Genomic DNA, 15,161 nt, shown 5'->3' on the forward strand with positions numbered 1-15,161 from the left:
GATGAAACTGATAAGTATCATGTAATGCAGAGCAAATAAGTTGTGCATTATCTATTAATTTCCCTTCTAATGTTTCAGTTTGTGCTAATTAACAATTCATTCTCACAAAACTAAATTTTTATATTTTCACATTTTTATTTACACTTACAGTTTTGTCTTTCACATTCCAAAACACAGCAGCTCCTTCCCTGATTTAAAAAAATAAAAGAAACAACTAAGATACAGATGGAATACATTCTTTAGGTTCGTATATAAAACCATGTAACTTCTAGAATGTATACAGGATGCGATTTTTCAAAATATGATGTACTTACTAATTTGATATTATGGTCCTTAGGTGAACTTGCTACAATAAGAGCTAAAATAAAATTCTTGATAAAACCTGACCTCCTCAAAATTTATGATTTCTCACATGGTTTGCCAAACAAATAGCCATTATTGTAATACTATATAACTTCACGTATGTAGACTCTTTCATACCTGGTTCAATTCTGATCCACAGAAATCAGAATAAGGAAATTTTTTGAGACCTTGTCTTAGCTCTCATTAGGCAGACTCTACTATGTGCAAGGAATAAAGGGCTATGCCTGGATTTTTGTGGAATAAAGAGATGGTGGTTAATTTAAGCATCAGATGGTTAAAGGCCTCTATGGAATAATGCTCCCCACGCTCACAGTGCTTGGAACAGAACTACAGTGACACCACAGGAGGCCCTCTGAATCCGATTATGGCTTTAACATTATTTAGGGTCTAAAACTACGAATGCATTTGTTTTGATTTCTGAAGTTTGACATGTTGAAGCTGTTTCAGGTAGTAAATAAAAACAGGAGCTATAGCTCAGGGTCAGTGCACTGGAGGAAGGAAAGGAGGAAATAAAAGAAAGGTAAAAATATTAATGGCTCCATGTTATTCTTGAAACATTTCTTAAGTAAAGTACTTAGTATATGTGTGGGTCCATGCTTAGTATTTGTGATAGAAACATAAGTATGATTTCATTCCTATCCTCAATCTAGAAAAGACTGGGACTGACACTTAGCCCACCAATTACAATAGTGTGTGATCAGTGCTACAAGAGTATGCAGAGTATACCATGAGATGTACACCAGAGGGACCCCTTTGCTAAAGGACTAGCAGAGGCAGCCAAATGAGAAAACAAGAGGAGACAACATAGCAGAGGGGACACACAGGCTCAGAGAGGAGGTGGGAGGGAGCAGAGCAGCATCTCAGAATAAACAGCCAGTAGCTGCGTGGCTGCAGATGTGGTCAAGCAGTGGGCAAGCAGGATAAAGAGGCAAGCAGGGGACAATCCAGAAGGGAACTTTATGCAGTGATAGAGAATTTGTTCATAGTCCGTGGAAATTTAGGCAGGAGAGTGTAGTGGTCAGAAATGGCCACTGAAGAATGACCCTGCTTACAACAGACAAACAGACTGGTGGTGGGTGAGCAGGCAGGCAGGGAGACAATAAGCTGTTACAATAGGCAGGGATAAGGTTTCAGGATACGGATTTGAGAGGTATTTCAAGCCACAGCCACAGTATCAGTTCAGAGAATCCCTTCCAGGCAGAAGAGAGGTCTGGTGAACTGCGTATTCCTCCAACCAGAGGAATGCACTGTGCTGTGCAATGTGGTACTCAGAGGCCACATGTGGCTATTGAGTGCTTGAAACATGCCTGGTGCAAACTGAGATGCGCTGTAAGTTTAAGTGTACAATACACAGCAAAATTCAAAGACTTAGTATGAAAAGTGAAAAAATATCATTATTAATTACATGTTGAAATGATAATATTTTAGATATGCTGGGTTGAATAAAATACATTGTTAAATTAATTTCATGTTAATAATGTTAAGAAACATATTTGTGTTGTTCAAAATTAATTTTATCTTTTTAAAAATATTTAAAATGTGGTTACTGGAAAATGTATCATTACATATGAGGCTTGCATATTTCTTTCTTTTTTTTTTTTTTCTTTGAGGCAGAGTCTCACTCTGTCACTAGGCTGGAGTGCAATGGCACGATCTCAGCTGACCACAACCATCGCCTCCCGTGTTCAAGTGAATCTCCTGCCTCAGCCTCCTGAGTAGCTGGGATTACAGGCACCCTCCACCATGTGCCTGGCTAATTTTTTGTATTTTTAGTAGAGACAGGGTTTCACCATGTTGGCCAGGCTGGTCTCAAACTCCTGACCTTGTGATCTGCCTGCCTCAGCCTCCCAAAGTGCTGGGATTACAGGCATAAGCCACCGTGCCCAGCTGAGGCTTGCATTGTATTTCTGCTGGGCAGTGCTGATGTAGAGTCCCTCAGAAATCTAAATTCCTCACTCGGAACAACAGGGATGCTATTACTCTACTTGAATTAAATGTTGGAATCTTGATTCCCTCTAAAGATGGGGTCAAAAGGAAGGCAGGCATTGAAAGGAAAAAAGAACTTCCACTTATCATCAACTATAAGGATTATGACCACAAGAACTTTACTCAACTTTGGATTCCTACAGATGGTCCATGTGTTTCTGTTCTGCCACGTATTAGTCTCATGACTATGGGTAACTCACTTAATCCCTATGACCCTCAGTTTCCTCAGCTGCAAAATAGGAGTAACAGACCTTCATCGAGTGTGCTGAGGATAAATGAGATTATTTCACACGGTTCTATCATGTTATCATTCCCAGGCAGCTACCGTGGAGTATTTAGTATTGAGTTGGCCTTTAGATAGAAGGAATAAGTGTGTATGTGAGTCTCCTAGTCTAAAACCTCTGGAGAGGTAAGCTAAAACTTTAAAGAGCTACCAAAGGGGAAGGGAGAAAAAAAAAAAATGGCAAGAAGAGACAGCAGGGAGGTAGCGGGAGTTTCCCTGGGGCAGGAGTCTGACAAGGGGCACTAAAGATGAATGGGAAATTGGCTGCTTTCCAGAAATTTAGTCCATGAAAATCCGAATTTACAAAGAAAGACACCCCGGGGAAGATCAATCACTTGTTTGAAATATTCTTTACTTTATAAGAGGGTTTACCAGAGAATTCCTAAAAGTGACAAACTCTCCTAGATTAAATAAGAATTAAATGATAAATTTAAATCACAAATACATTTTGAACACATTTACTGTTAAGAAAGGTATGCCTGCACCTTTAAAGACCACAATTACTTGACCCAAACCCATCATCACCTAATGGGGTTTCTTTCCTGTCTTACCTGAAGAAGAATATTGTTCCAGGATCACCTTCTTTTGCAGAATTTTCCACACCCATCACCAAAATATTTGCTGCATCTGTGATTTAAAATAAACAAACAAAAAAGCTATGTCAAGGTAACACAAGTTGTAAGAGTCACCTATAAACACTGTAATAAAGTACTTAAGATCATTTCTTTATATACCATGGAGTGCTCTGTAACACAATCACCATCTTTCTACTAAGGCCTCTGAAAGGATTTAATATATAAAAATGCAAATACGACCACCAAAAAAATGATCAGCAATTACTTTTATGAAACATTCAACAACCTGTGATATTAATATTAGAGCTCATTCATGCCCATTTTGATTCAATAATCACTAGTCCAGATAATTAATAAAGTCTTAGGTTCCATACAACTAAGTGTCAAGAATTAAACTTCTTTCTACAAAATTAAAAATAAAATTTGAAGAAGTATTAATATATTCTCTTCCTATAAATACCATTTCATTAATAATGCAATTTTAACATTCCCAAACTACTACTCCTGCTGAATTTTAAAGTATAAAAAGTAGGGCAATAGAAAATACACAGAAATAAAGATACTGACCACTTCAAAACATATGTGATTTCAAGGTTAATCACTACAGGGGCTACCACTGCAGCCACCTGCAACTATTTAAAAAAAAATTTTTTTTTTTTTTTTTTTTTGAGACAGGGTCTTGCTCTGTCTCCCAGGCTGAAGCGCAGTGCCATGATGCACTCAACCTCCTCAATGCAGCCTCAACCTCCTGAACTCAAGGGACCCCCCACACTCACCCACCTCAGCCTCCCAAGTAGCTTAGACTACAGGCATGTGCCACCGCACCTGGCTAAGTTTTTGTTTATGTTTTGTAGAGATGAGGTCTCACTATGTTGCCCAGGCTGGTCGTGAACTCCTGAGCTCAAGCCATCTGCCTGCCTTGGCCTCCCAAAGTGCAATACAGGCATAAGCCACGGGGCCTGGCCTAAGTATTGTTAAAACATATACTAATATACCAATATTCATCATAAGAAGTTGCTTTACATATTAGTATAGTGATATTTATCATAAGCATATATTCCATAATATAAATTACAACCAATGTTAATATATCAATTAATAAATATACTATTAATTTGCAAAAGGTTGTATGTCTTAACGGAATTAACATAAAATTAGGATCCTCAAAGCTTCAGAAATTTCTGGTAAAGGTTGGGTGATGGGCAATTCAGACACAGACCAAAACTGTGATTTTTTTTTTTTTTTTTTGTAAATTGTTAATTACTACATCCTACATAGGACAGAGTTTGCCTACGCAGCCAAAAGGAAAATAAAATCGACTGAAACAACCCAGGGCAGTGAAGCCTGCAATTCTGTGAAGCACAGACCACACAGCTGGCAGCCTTCAGCATCAGCCAACAATACCTCCAGGCAAATTTTCATACCAAGGGGCTCTAGACATAGCTCTGTCTTTCTAAGTCAACTATGCTTGTTTTTGTCACCTAATCACACAAACAGTCTGTTTGGATTATCACAATGATATTTAAACTATCTTCTATGGGATTGAGCCTTAAGAATTTCTGCTGTTATAGGAAGGCTTTCAACCTATTTTTGCTACTCTTAGGTAAATTAATAAATGTTCTGGGTATTGAGCTATCCTGAGTTTCACTGTAAAAGTTTATCAAAATGTTCTAAGTAATTTATTTATTTTTGAGACAGAGTCTCGCTGTGTCACCCAGGCTGGAGTGCAGTGGCACGATCTTGGCTCATTGCAACCTCCGCCTCCCAGGTTCAAGTGATTGTCCTGCCTCAGCCTCCTGAGTAGCTGGGATTATAGGCACGTACCACCATGCCCAGCTAATTTTTGTATTTTTAGTAAAGGTGGGGTTTCACCATGTTGGACAGGCTGGTCTCAAACTCCTGACCTCAGGCGATCTGCCTGTCTCAGTCTCCCAGAGTGCAGGATTACAGGTATGAGGCATCACGCCTGGCCTATTCATTTATTTTTTGAGACGGAGTCTCACTCTGTTGCCCAGGTTGGAGTGCAGTGGCATGATCTCAGCTCACTGCAACCTCTCCTTCCAGGTTCAAGCAATTCTTGTGTCTCAGTCTCCCAAGTAGCTGGGACTACAGGCTCGTGCCACCATACCTGGTTAATTTTTGTATTTTTAGTAGAGACGGGGTTTTGCCATGTTGGCCAGGCTGGTCTCGAACTCCTGACCTCAAGTGATCCACCCACCTCAGCCTCCCAAAGTGCTGGGATTACAGGCCTGAGCCACCATGCCTGGCCTAAATTATTTTTAATTAATGTAAAGCAAGCCATTTCTCAAGAATCCTTCCTGATTTCACCATAAAAATCCTCAATTAAGTTCATTTTAATTTTCTTCTTTTTCATTTTTATCTTCTAACTAATCGTTTTATTATTATTATTATTTGTATTTTTAGTAGAGACAGGGGTCTCTCTATGTTGGTCAGGCTGGTCTCAAACTCCCAACCTCAGGTGATCTGCCCACCTCGGCCTCCCAAAGTGCTGCAATTACAGGCGTGAGCTACTGCACCCGGCTAACTAATCGTTTTAAAGTATTAGATTGAGCTGGTAAATTTTTTTTTAAAGGCTCTCCCCATGTCTATCAACTTCATGGTTCTTCTATAAGACTAAAATAATGGGCTGGGTGTGGTGGCTCAAACCTGTAATCCCAGCACTTTGGGAGGCCGAGGTGGGAGGATTAGATGAGGTTGGGAGTTCGAGGCCAGCCTGACCAACATGGAGAAACACCATCTCTACTAAAAATACAAAAATTAGCCAGGTGTGGTGGCGCATGCCTGTAATCCTAGCTACTCTGGAGGCTGAGGCAGGAAAATCGCTTGAACCCGGGAGGCGGAAGTTGTAGTGAGCCGAGATCGCGCCATTGCACTCCAGCCTGGGCAACAAGAGTGAAACTCCATCCCAAAAAACAAAAAAAAAAACACAAAACACACACAGACACACACAAACTAAAATAACTTCTTAATGTGCTAGAAATGAAGTAGTACGACCTCTGACCACCTCAAGTAATAATGATCCTACAAATAATCTTAATAAATCATACTGATTTTAATGAGTTCTCTGTAAATACATTTTAATTCTTAACTTTGTCATCTGTATAAAGAGATTCAACATCCACCTTTATGATACAATCCTTTCAAAAGAAAATGAATTGCAAACAAATACATACTTAAGATAGTATCATAGGAAAATTATCCAATACATTTTAACATACTTGGCCCCAGGTTCAAGAAGAAGTACCTCTAGGCAAGCTTGTTACTTCAACATATCCGTGGGAGGCCAGATCTTGAGACAGATTTCCCAGATGATACTCATCTGCCGTTGCAAATGCTGTGCAGTGCATTAGGTCCTGTACCAGGGAAATGAGCATAACATGGGTTACCAAGAGACTGAAGCATCTGTGACGGCTGCTGAGCACCCTATTGGACTCCATTCTGCAAAGCTAGAACTCCAGAATTTTCTTCAAACATCTCCAAGGGTGATACAAGGGATGGGATGAAGATGAAGAGAATGAAGTTACTGGGAGGCAAATTTCAGCTCAATCTTGAAAAGAACTTGCTCCCTCCCGCCAGGCAAAAAGATGGAATGGATTATTCTGAAAGGGAAGCCACACTCAACTGGTAGTGTCTCAAGCATAGACTGAATGCAAAATAGAGATGATTAAGGCATCACGTGGGTGACTGGATGGAATGATAGTTAAGTCTCTCCAACCCTGAGTTTCCATGACTCTTTTTCAAAGCAACATTGGTATTTGAGGTCATTTCCTAATTTGTAACTACTCTTGTACAGGCAGATTCCTTTAAATCCCCAAAGGAATTACAGTATTTTTACACTGGTTAACATTTAACAAAAAGGTCTGTAAATCTGAGCATGTGTCTTGGTTTGGTTAGTACTTTGGCTCATGCCCCATCTTGCCTTTGCACACATGAGGAAAGTCATCTTGTGTCTATATAAAATACAGATGGTAAGCACTATGGCTCAATGCTGTGTTTTTTCAAACTGTAGGTCACAACACATTAGTGAGTTCTGATACCAATTTAGTTGTCCCAAAACAGCTTTTTAAATAAAACTAAATAGAAAATATTACAGTGTATTATTCATAGGAAATGCTATTTTATGAAGTTTTCTGTCACTTACATGTATCTATGTATCTACTCTAGGTCGCTATGTATGTAAAATGTTAAATATATTTCTCACTATAAGATGTGGTCAATAAAGTCTGAAAGCTATTGGCATAAGAGTTAAGATTTTAGGCACAGAAGTTGGTTACAATTTTAAAAGAGTATCAGAATAACAATAATGCCTACTTTATGGGGTTGTTGTAAAGTTTAAATAAGCTAATAAACAAAGTGCTCAGGACTGTGGCTAACACAATTGTTCAATAGTTGTTAGATTCTAGTTGGCCAAAACAAGTTTGAGTCACTAAATCAACATTCTTAGGATTTACTCCTCTCAGCTCCCCAGTTCTTTCCCATTCTGTATATTCCTGGTATGAAATTCTAGAGAAGTATATATTAATTCATTCCTTCCTCCCACCTCCATTCTGTATCTCCTGGCTCTTTCTCATGAAATGGCCTGACCCCATTTGCCCTTCCTCAATCTGTTCCACAGCTCTGATGCGTGGTTTAAAGGTAGAGGAATAACAGAGAACCTGAGGATCCATGCAAACTGAAAAATCCAAAATCAATAAAGTATCTACTCATAAACAAAATGAGACTAATCCAATTAGAAAAAAAGTCAGACAAGCTGAAATTACTGGGGAATGTGGGGATAAATGGATGTAGTACCCTAATTATGATCAGATAACTACTAATTCCTTCCAAATTAGCTAATTCCCATAGTCACATATGAAAGTAGGAACACGGGGATATACAAATAAAAATCTATCAGGAGTTACCAGAGTACAGGGAACAGGCACGTGCTTAAGGTTTAGACCTGTGAGCACTAGTTCTTTTTAAGGCTTCATGGAGTTAAAACTAGCTGACGTGCGACGTGTGTAAAGATTCGGCCAGCTGAAAGAAAGGAATCCTAGCAAGGGGCATCAGGCGAGACATCGGGTAGGCTCCACTCTGCAAGACCTGGCAAATTCACTCAAGCTTGCTAGGTGAAATCACAGTACATTAGGTTGGATGTCAGAATTACTTCTGTGATGGCTACAGCTCATGTGCTTAGTTTGGGCTGAAGTGGGAAGAGCAAGAGGCACAAAAAGGAGATAAGCAGGTCACAAGCTAGTCCACTGAAGGATCTTCCTGTAGCTGTACTGAAAATGGCAGAGGCTGTCTCTTTCGCTAGAATCGGAGTTGTAAACTGGCAGCTCGGAGAACCATCCAACTCAAGAGTTGACCTACATCACATTTCTAAAATTCAAATTGACTTGTCAACAATAAACTGAGAGATTTCACACAAAATCCAGATTTCCATCATCATCTGACCGAGTGGAAGATCTGGCTATAATAATGGACTAGGATAGAGTAGGGGGGCCCAGGGTCTCCAGCCCACACTGTCCCTGCCTCTCCCTGTTGTCTCACGTCTGCTTTCACCATCATGTGCTACTGGCCAAGCCCATCTGCACTAAGAATGTGTACCACTTTTTTTTTTTCAAAAAAAAAAAAAAAAAACAAACAAAAAAAACCTTGGCAAGGCCCAATGACTCATGTCTGTAATCCCAGAACTTTGGGAGGCTGAGGTGGGTGGATCACTTGAGGTCAGGAGTTCGAGATGAGCCTGGTCAACGTGGTGAAACCCTGGCTCTATTAAAAATACAAAAATTAGCCAGGCGTGGTGGCACACACCTGTAATCCCAGCTACTCGGGAGGCCAAGGCAGGAGAATCCCTTGAATCCAGGAGGCCGAGGTTGCAGTGAGCCAAAATTGCACCACTGCACTCTAGCCTGGGCGATGCAGCAAGACTCCGTTTCAAACAAAAACAAAACCAAAACAAAACTTTATGTTCCTTTATTGGAGCAAGATTCTAGATTGATATACAGTGATGTATTAACTAAACAGAGACCTGTGCAGAAATTACATACTATCTATGTAGACAGGTTGTTATACTTTGCCTATTGATGGCATAGTTCCATTTATCAAGTTTTATACATCAAAAAGCTTTGAATTTCACCAGGCTCTCCATTAATTCACCTCTGAAAAAGTGGCATTTAATTTCAGCTACTATAGTTTACAGCATAAAAAGCTTATGCATGAGAGTGCTTCTCCGCACAGTGGCATGTTGCAGACAGAGCTGAGTCCATTATCCCACCCGGATTTACATTTGAGAGCTTTATACCAGAGAGCCAGGACAAAATTACTCCTAACCAACACAGACTTCTTACTCTCAGAGCCTATCTTCTTGGCTATATTTTATAGTGCCAGTGAAGACATGCTGGCAACTGTCCCATATACAGCTTGGCATTAGAGTACAAGGTCTGTTAATGGCGGTAGCAGGCATTATTATTTTATTCTGTTTTTTACTTTATTATTATTATATTTTTGAGACAGTTTCACTCTTGTTGCCCAGGCTGGAGTGCAATGGTGCAATCTTCGCTCATCACAACCTCTGCCTCCCGGGTTCAAGCGATTCTCCTGCCGCAGCCTCTCGAGTTGCTGGGATCACAGGCATGCGCCACCACGCCCGGCTAATTTTTGTATTTTTAGTAGAGACGGGGTTTCTCCATGTTGGTCAGGCTGGCCTCGAACTCCTGACCTCATCTGATCCTCCCGCCTCGGCCTCCCACAGTGCTGGGATTACAGGCATCAGTGACAGCGCCCGGCCTATTTATTATTTTTTGAGACGGAGTCTTCCTCTGTTGCCCAGGCGTGAGGGCAGTGGTGCGATCTCAGCTCACTGCAACCTCCACCCCCTGGATTCAAGTGATTATCCCGCCTCAACCTCCCGAGTAGCTAGGATTACAGGCATGCACCACCACACCTGGTCTAATTTTTGTATTTTTAGTAGAGACGGTGTTTCTTCATGTTGGCCAGGCTGGTCTCAAACTCCTGACCTCTGGTAATCTGCCCACCTCGGCCTCAAAGTGCTGGGATTACAGGCGTGAGCCACCATGCCCAGCCAGGCACTATTATTTTAAATCAAGGTAAAAGGTCAGTTTTAAAAACTGCCACTTGGAGATAAAAATAAAAGGCTCAATATATTCAGAACTGAGTTTTGGGCAATCTGGTATCCCAAATTATGTGAATATTCTGACACTAACGGCAAATTGAGAATGTGTACTATTTTCAACTCTCAAGGACAGGACAAGTCAATCACTATTTTTATGAGAAAATATATTCTAAGCTCCAAATAGATTATGAATAAATCTTTAAACACAATCTGTTTTCACTTGGCCATCCTAAGGATCTTTGTTGTAGGTTTTCCTACAAAGTTGACAGGGGACTGTCAACTGTCCCCTTTCCTTCTCTTGGGATCTCCCATTTAGTTTGGCTCAAAGTTCTATCCAATGTCACTCAGCTTATATGGTTTGCTACACTACTTTCTGTATTCTCCTTAAACTTCTTAGCTCTGAGTCTTAGTTGTGGGTTTCTTCTATTAATAGATGAACTTGACGTTTTAGACACTTTGTTTTGGTTTTGTTTTCTTTGCTTTTTTTATTTTAGCCTATTTGGTAAAAGGAAAGAGAATCATGGAATGTCTTGTCTGCTTTTTTTTCTTTATTAAAGATGCTGTTGTTTTCTGAGCAGCTTTCATTTTTATACATCCTTTTCTGGATTTTTACAGTGAATCCTTATTAAGCATTAGCTACATATATATGTAAAGCATATTTTGGGTTTCAGGATGGGGATCTACACCTTGCTGTTAAATAGATGTGTCAAACCAACCGATAATAGTTATGATATTCAGGGCTTTTCTACTTCAAAATGTTTTAAAAAACCCAAAAAGCAAAAACCCCAAACCACTGTATTTTAGTATGTTTTGTTTTTCTGGCCAAAGAAGACATGTTCCAGCAGATGGGGCTAGAAATCTACATATGATTCTTGTTTTAGGAGCATCGCATGCTCTGATCAGAACATTTTTTTAAAAATTGTACTTTCATTGACACTGTATTACTGAAGAAAATTAGTGTGTTACAGCAATGTTGCTTCTATAGTGATATAATACATTTACATTTGGTCTTTGTCCTTGGTTCCCAGTACAGACTCCTAAAAACCCCTGTAATTTTCTAAGTGACAGGGGCATTTTTGGTTGTAGTATTTGCTCTTTGCCTTCAGTTACTAACACAGAGCTTCTAAAAATCCCTTGGAATTTCATGAGTGATGGGAACATCTTTTGTTTTAATGAGGTGACTCTCAGTGGGTCCTGGACAGCTTCAGGATGGGGGGTGGTTACCAGAAAGACCAAACTTTGATTAGAAGCTTAGAACTTTCAGCCTCACCCTTAACTTCTGGTGGACGGAGAGGGGCTGGAGATTGAGTTAATCATTAATCATGGCTTACACAATGAAACCTCCATTAAAAACACCCAGATGATGGGGTCTGGAGAACTCCTGGGTTGATCAATGCATCCATGTGCCAGGAGGGTGGCACAGCCCAGTTCTACGAGGAACAGAAGCTCCTAAGTTCCAGGCCCTTCTTGACTTCACTCTGTGCACCTCTACATCTGGTTGTTCATTTGCATACTTTATATAAAAAACCCAGTAAACGTAAATACAGTGATTCCCTGAGTTCTGTGGGCCATTCTAGCAAATAATCAAACCTGAAGAGGGGGTGGTGGTCATAGAGCTGGTTGGTCAGAAGCACAGGTGTCAACTGGGAGGGCAGTCTTGTGGGGCTGAGCTTAACTAACTGGCGTCTGCACTAACTCTGGCTAGTGCTGGAATTGAACTGAATTGCAGGACACCTTGTTAGTGTCTGGAGAATTGGAGAACTGGCTGGTAGGAGGAGGAAGAGGTCCCCATATATTTGATGTCAGAAGTACTGTGAGTAGATAGATCATACTAAGGAAAAATGCCTTTTCTCCTGTAACGTACTGATTGGAGATGAAAGCTATAAAAACACAGATACATTTTACGTTACCAAGATCACGCTTTATCCTGTAAGTTTTTCTGACTACAACCTATAAATCATTAAACATAGTACATATACACATATATGCTTACACACCAATAATTGCCACAAAAGCTTCACAAACCAGTATTTACCTTTATCATGAGCAATGTATTCTGTTATTTTCTATTCTATTTCATTTTTCAAAAAAATGGTTAACAGTACACCAGTGATTCTGTAACACAGTGCTATTAGCCTGAAAACATTCTCCCTGGTGTCGGGCTCCATGCCACTCAGACCTGCCGTTCCCATCCTCTGCTGTTCTCTTCAAAGACTGGACATTAACAAGAAGCACTGCTATTATTGTTTTCTTGTTTGTTTAGTGACAGGGTCTCACTCTGTCGCCCAGGCTGGACAGAGCAAGGTGCAGTCACGACTCACTGCAGCCTGGAACCCTGGGGCTCAAGCGATCCTCCCACCTCAGCCTCTTGAGTAGCTAGGACTACAGCTGTGCACCAGCAAGCCCAGCTTTTTTTTTTTTTTTCAAGTCTTTTAGAAATGGGAGTCTTGCTATGTTGCCAGGCTGGTCTTCAACTCCTGGCCTCAAGTGGTCTTTCTGTGTCAGCCTCCCAAAGCACTGAAATTATAGGCATAAGCCACTGGATCCACTATTGCTTTTAGGAATAGTAAGCCAAAGGGATGTGGGTTGAGTATCTCAGATTATGATCTCTGAAAATGAGACCAGGTAAAGATTTAATTCCAACAGACAGGGTGACTGAAACCTCATTCAGCCAACTCCAGATGCACGCTGTTCTGCAGAGCTGAAAAGATGAGCTGGGTGCAACTATGGGAACAAAATAAAGTCCATATGCTTTCTGACACAAAGCAGAGTCTTTTCCTTGTCTCAGTCAAGAATGGTATAAAGTGTTTACCACTTTGATGGTATAAAGTTGTATAAAGGGTTTACCACTATGATGGCCGTATAAAAATGGAGTGGCCCTCAATTTCGGGCAGAGGAAAGTCAGTCTTTGGTCCTGGGGACATATTACCTAGTCATGCCAAGACTGCTTTCTCTATGAAAAGTAAAATCTTCAAAAAATGATGTTCCAAAATTACATTATCTCAGACCACTTTAGAAACATGATTTTCTTCTCTTTTTTTGAGACAGAGTCTCACTCTGTCACCCAGGCTGGAGTGCAGTGGCATGATCTCAGCTCACTGCAACCTCTACCTCCCGAGTTCAAGAGATTCTCCTGCCTCAGCCTCCCGAGCCACTGGGATTACAGGTGTGCACCACTACGCCTGGCTAATTTTTGTATATTTGTAGAGACAGGGTTTCACCATGTTGGCTAGGCTGGTCTCGAACTCCTGACCTCAAGTAATCGCCTGCCTGGGCCTCCCAAAGTGTTGGGATTACAGGCCACCGCCCAGCCAGAAACATCTGATTTTCTATTATTTCCCTGTGCTTTCAGAAAGACAGCATGCGACTTGCTCTTGCCAAACTCCAACTGAAGTCATTGTCTATCATGTTACATAATGTCTCCTATAACAGAATCCATGAACTAACTAACTCCTTAATTTCAGTGCTGGAAAAAGTTATTTCTCTGAAGATATTTTTATGTTTTTACTCTGCCCTCTCCCACAACAATAAACAACAAACACTAAATCCCAGGAGGAGTTCCTCTTTTAATTACTGCGCTTCTCTAAACAAAATGTTCAACTAGATTATTCATTTCAGGTACTTCATAACATTTCTCTGTTCATGTCAACTATTTGCTCTAATATGTGAAAGTATTTATTATCTCATTTGAAACTATGTTGAATGTTGAAAATCTACTTCAAATTCTTTCCTGGAAGGAAGTAGAAAAAAAAATCTAAAGAAAAATAGATACGGTACTTAGGAAAATTGCTTCCAAGTCTAAGGATGGCCCAAAGAAATAGCCTAGGGACATCTCTGACCTATCAGCTTCTTCCTAAGAAACCTGACGCACTGTGCTGCTAGACGTTACAAATGAACAAAGTGAGTTGAGCTTTCTCTTTTTTGGATCTGCCATGAATTCAGGTTTTTACACTTAATGCCATCTCGGACACTTAAATACTGAATTTCCCAGGTTACCCCAAAGCTCCAGCAAAAGGAAAGGGGAAACAGTAGCTGCACAACACTTCATCCTTCACATCCTGAGTTCAGAGTAACCACACAAGAATTGAAAGCATTCCAGAATCCAACACAAAAACCATTCATTCATTGCTAGATTCAGAATCAGAGGATGAGTAAAGGTATGTATGTATACCTTTCCAAGGGGTGTCAGCTGCACAGTAATAAAAACACAGCCAAAATGAAACAGGCTCAGGGGCTACTTTTCAGAATCAAGACTTGAAGACAGACATTCTAACTTGTTTTCTGATAGATTCAGAAGTCTTCATCAAGTTTAAAATATCTTTAAAGTTGATGACTATCGGCATTAAAGATCCTCTTGCCTCTTTTCAATCCTTTCCAATTTAATAAACATTTAAGTACAAGGTACAGTTCTAGGTATTATGCAAGATACAAAGGTTACCAAGGGCTTGATCTTGACCCTTAAGTTGTTATTGAAGGAGAAATGCAAATTGTAGCAGAAAAATTCCCAGAAACCCCTTAAGGATGAATAAAAAATACCCCCTTAAACCTTAAGAGGATAAAAAAGCTGGGCCCTCCTCTCCTGCTGCTTTTGGAGTCCACCCTACCGTGTCATTTCACCGCCCCATGCAACTGCCACAGCCTAATAAAGGCTTATCTGTCTGCAGAGTTACAATTTTTTTTAACTTGATGAAGAATTTCTAGTTTGTTTATTTTATTTTATTTTTTTTTACAGTCCCATTCTTAGACTGGACTTAATACTGTTCCTCTTTTTCAGTTTCCTTAGACCAATAACCAAATCTTTTATAAACTCTATTTT

General features: G+C 40.1%; 1 protein-coding gene across 3 annotated transcripts in view; it reads right to left on the reverse strand.

The window, feature by feature from the left end:
- RMND1 (required for meiotic nuclear division 1 homolog) overlaps positions 1-15,161 on the reverse strand; it is a 48,397-nt gene that overhangs the window by 25,156 nt on the left and 8,080 nt on the right. For all 3 annotated transcript variants that reach the window (XM_001136730.7, XM_016956499.4, XM_009452240.4), the window contains 3 exons: positions 6,473-6,581; positions 3,184-3,259; positions 149-188 (listed from right to left, as the gene is read on the reverse strand). In XM_001136730.7, coding sequence (XP_001136730.4) covers positions 149-188; positions 3,184-3,259; positions 6,473-6,581 — 225 coding nt within the window. The remainder of the gene's footprint in view (positions 1-148; positions 189-3,183; positions 3,260-6,472; positions 6,582-15,161) is intronic.

This window comes from Pan troglodytes, chromosome 5, assembly GCF_028858775.2.
Source record: "Pan troglodytes isolate AG18354 chromosome 5, NHGRI_mPanTro3-v2.0_pri, whole genome shotgun sequence".
NCBI classification, from domain to species: Eukaryota; Metazoa; Chordata; class Mammalia; order Primates; family Hominidae; genus Pan; species Pan troglodytes.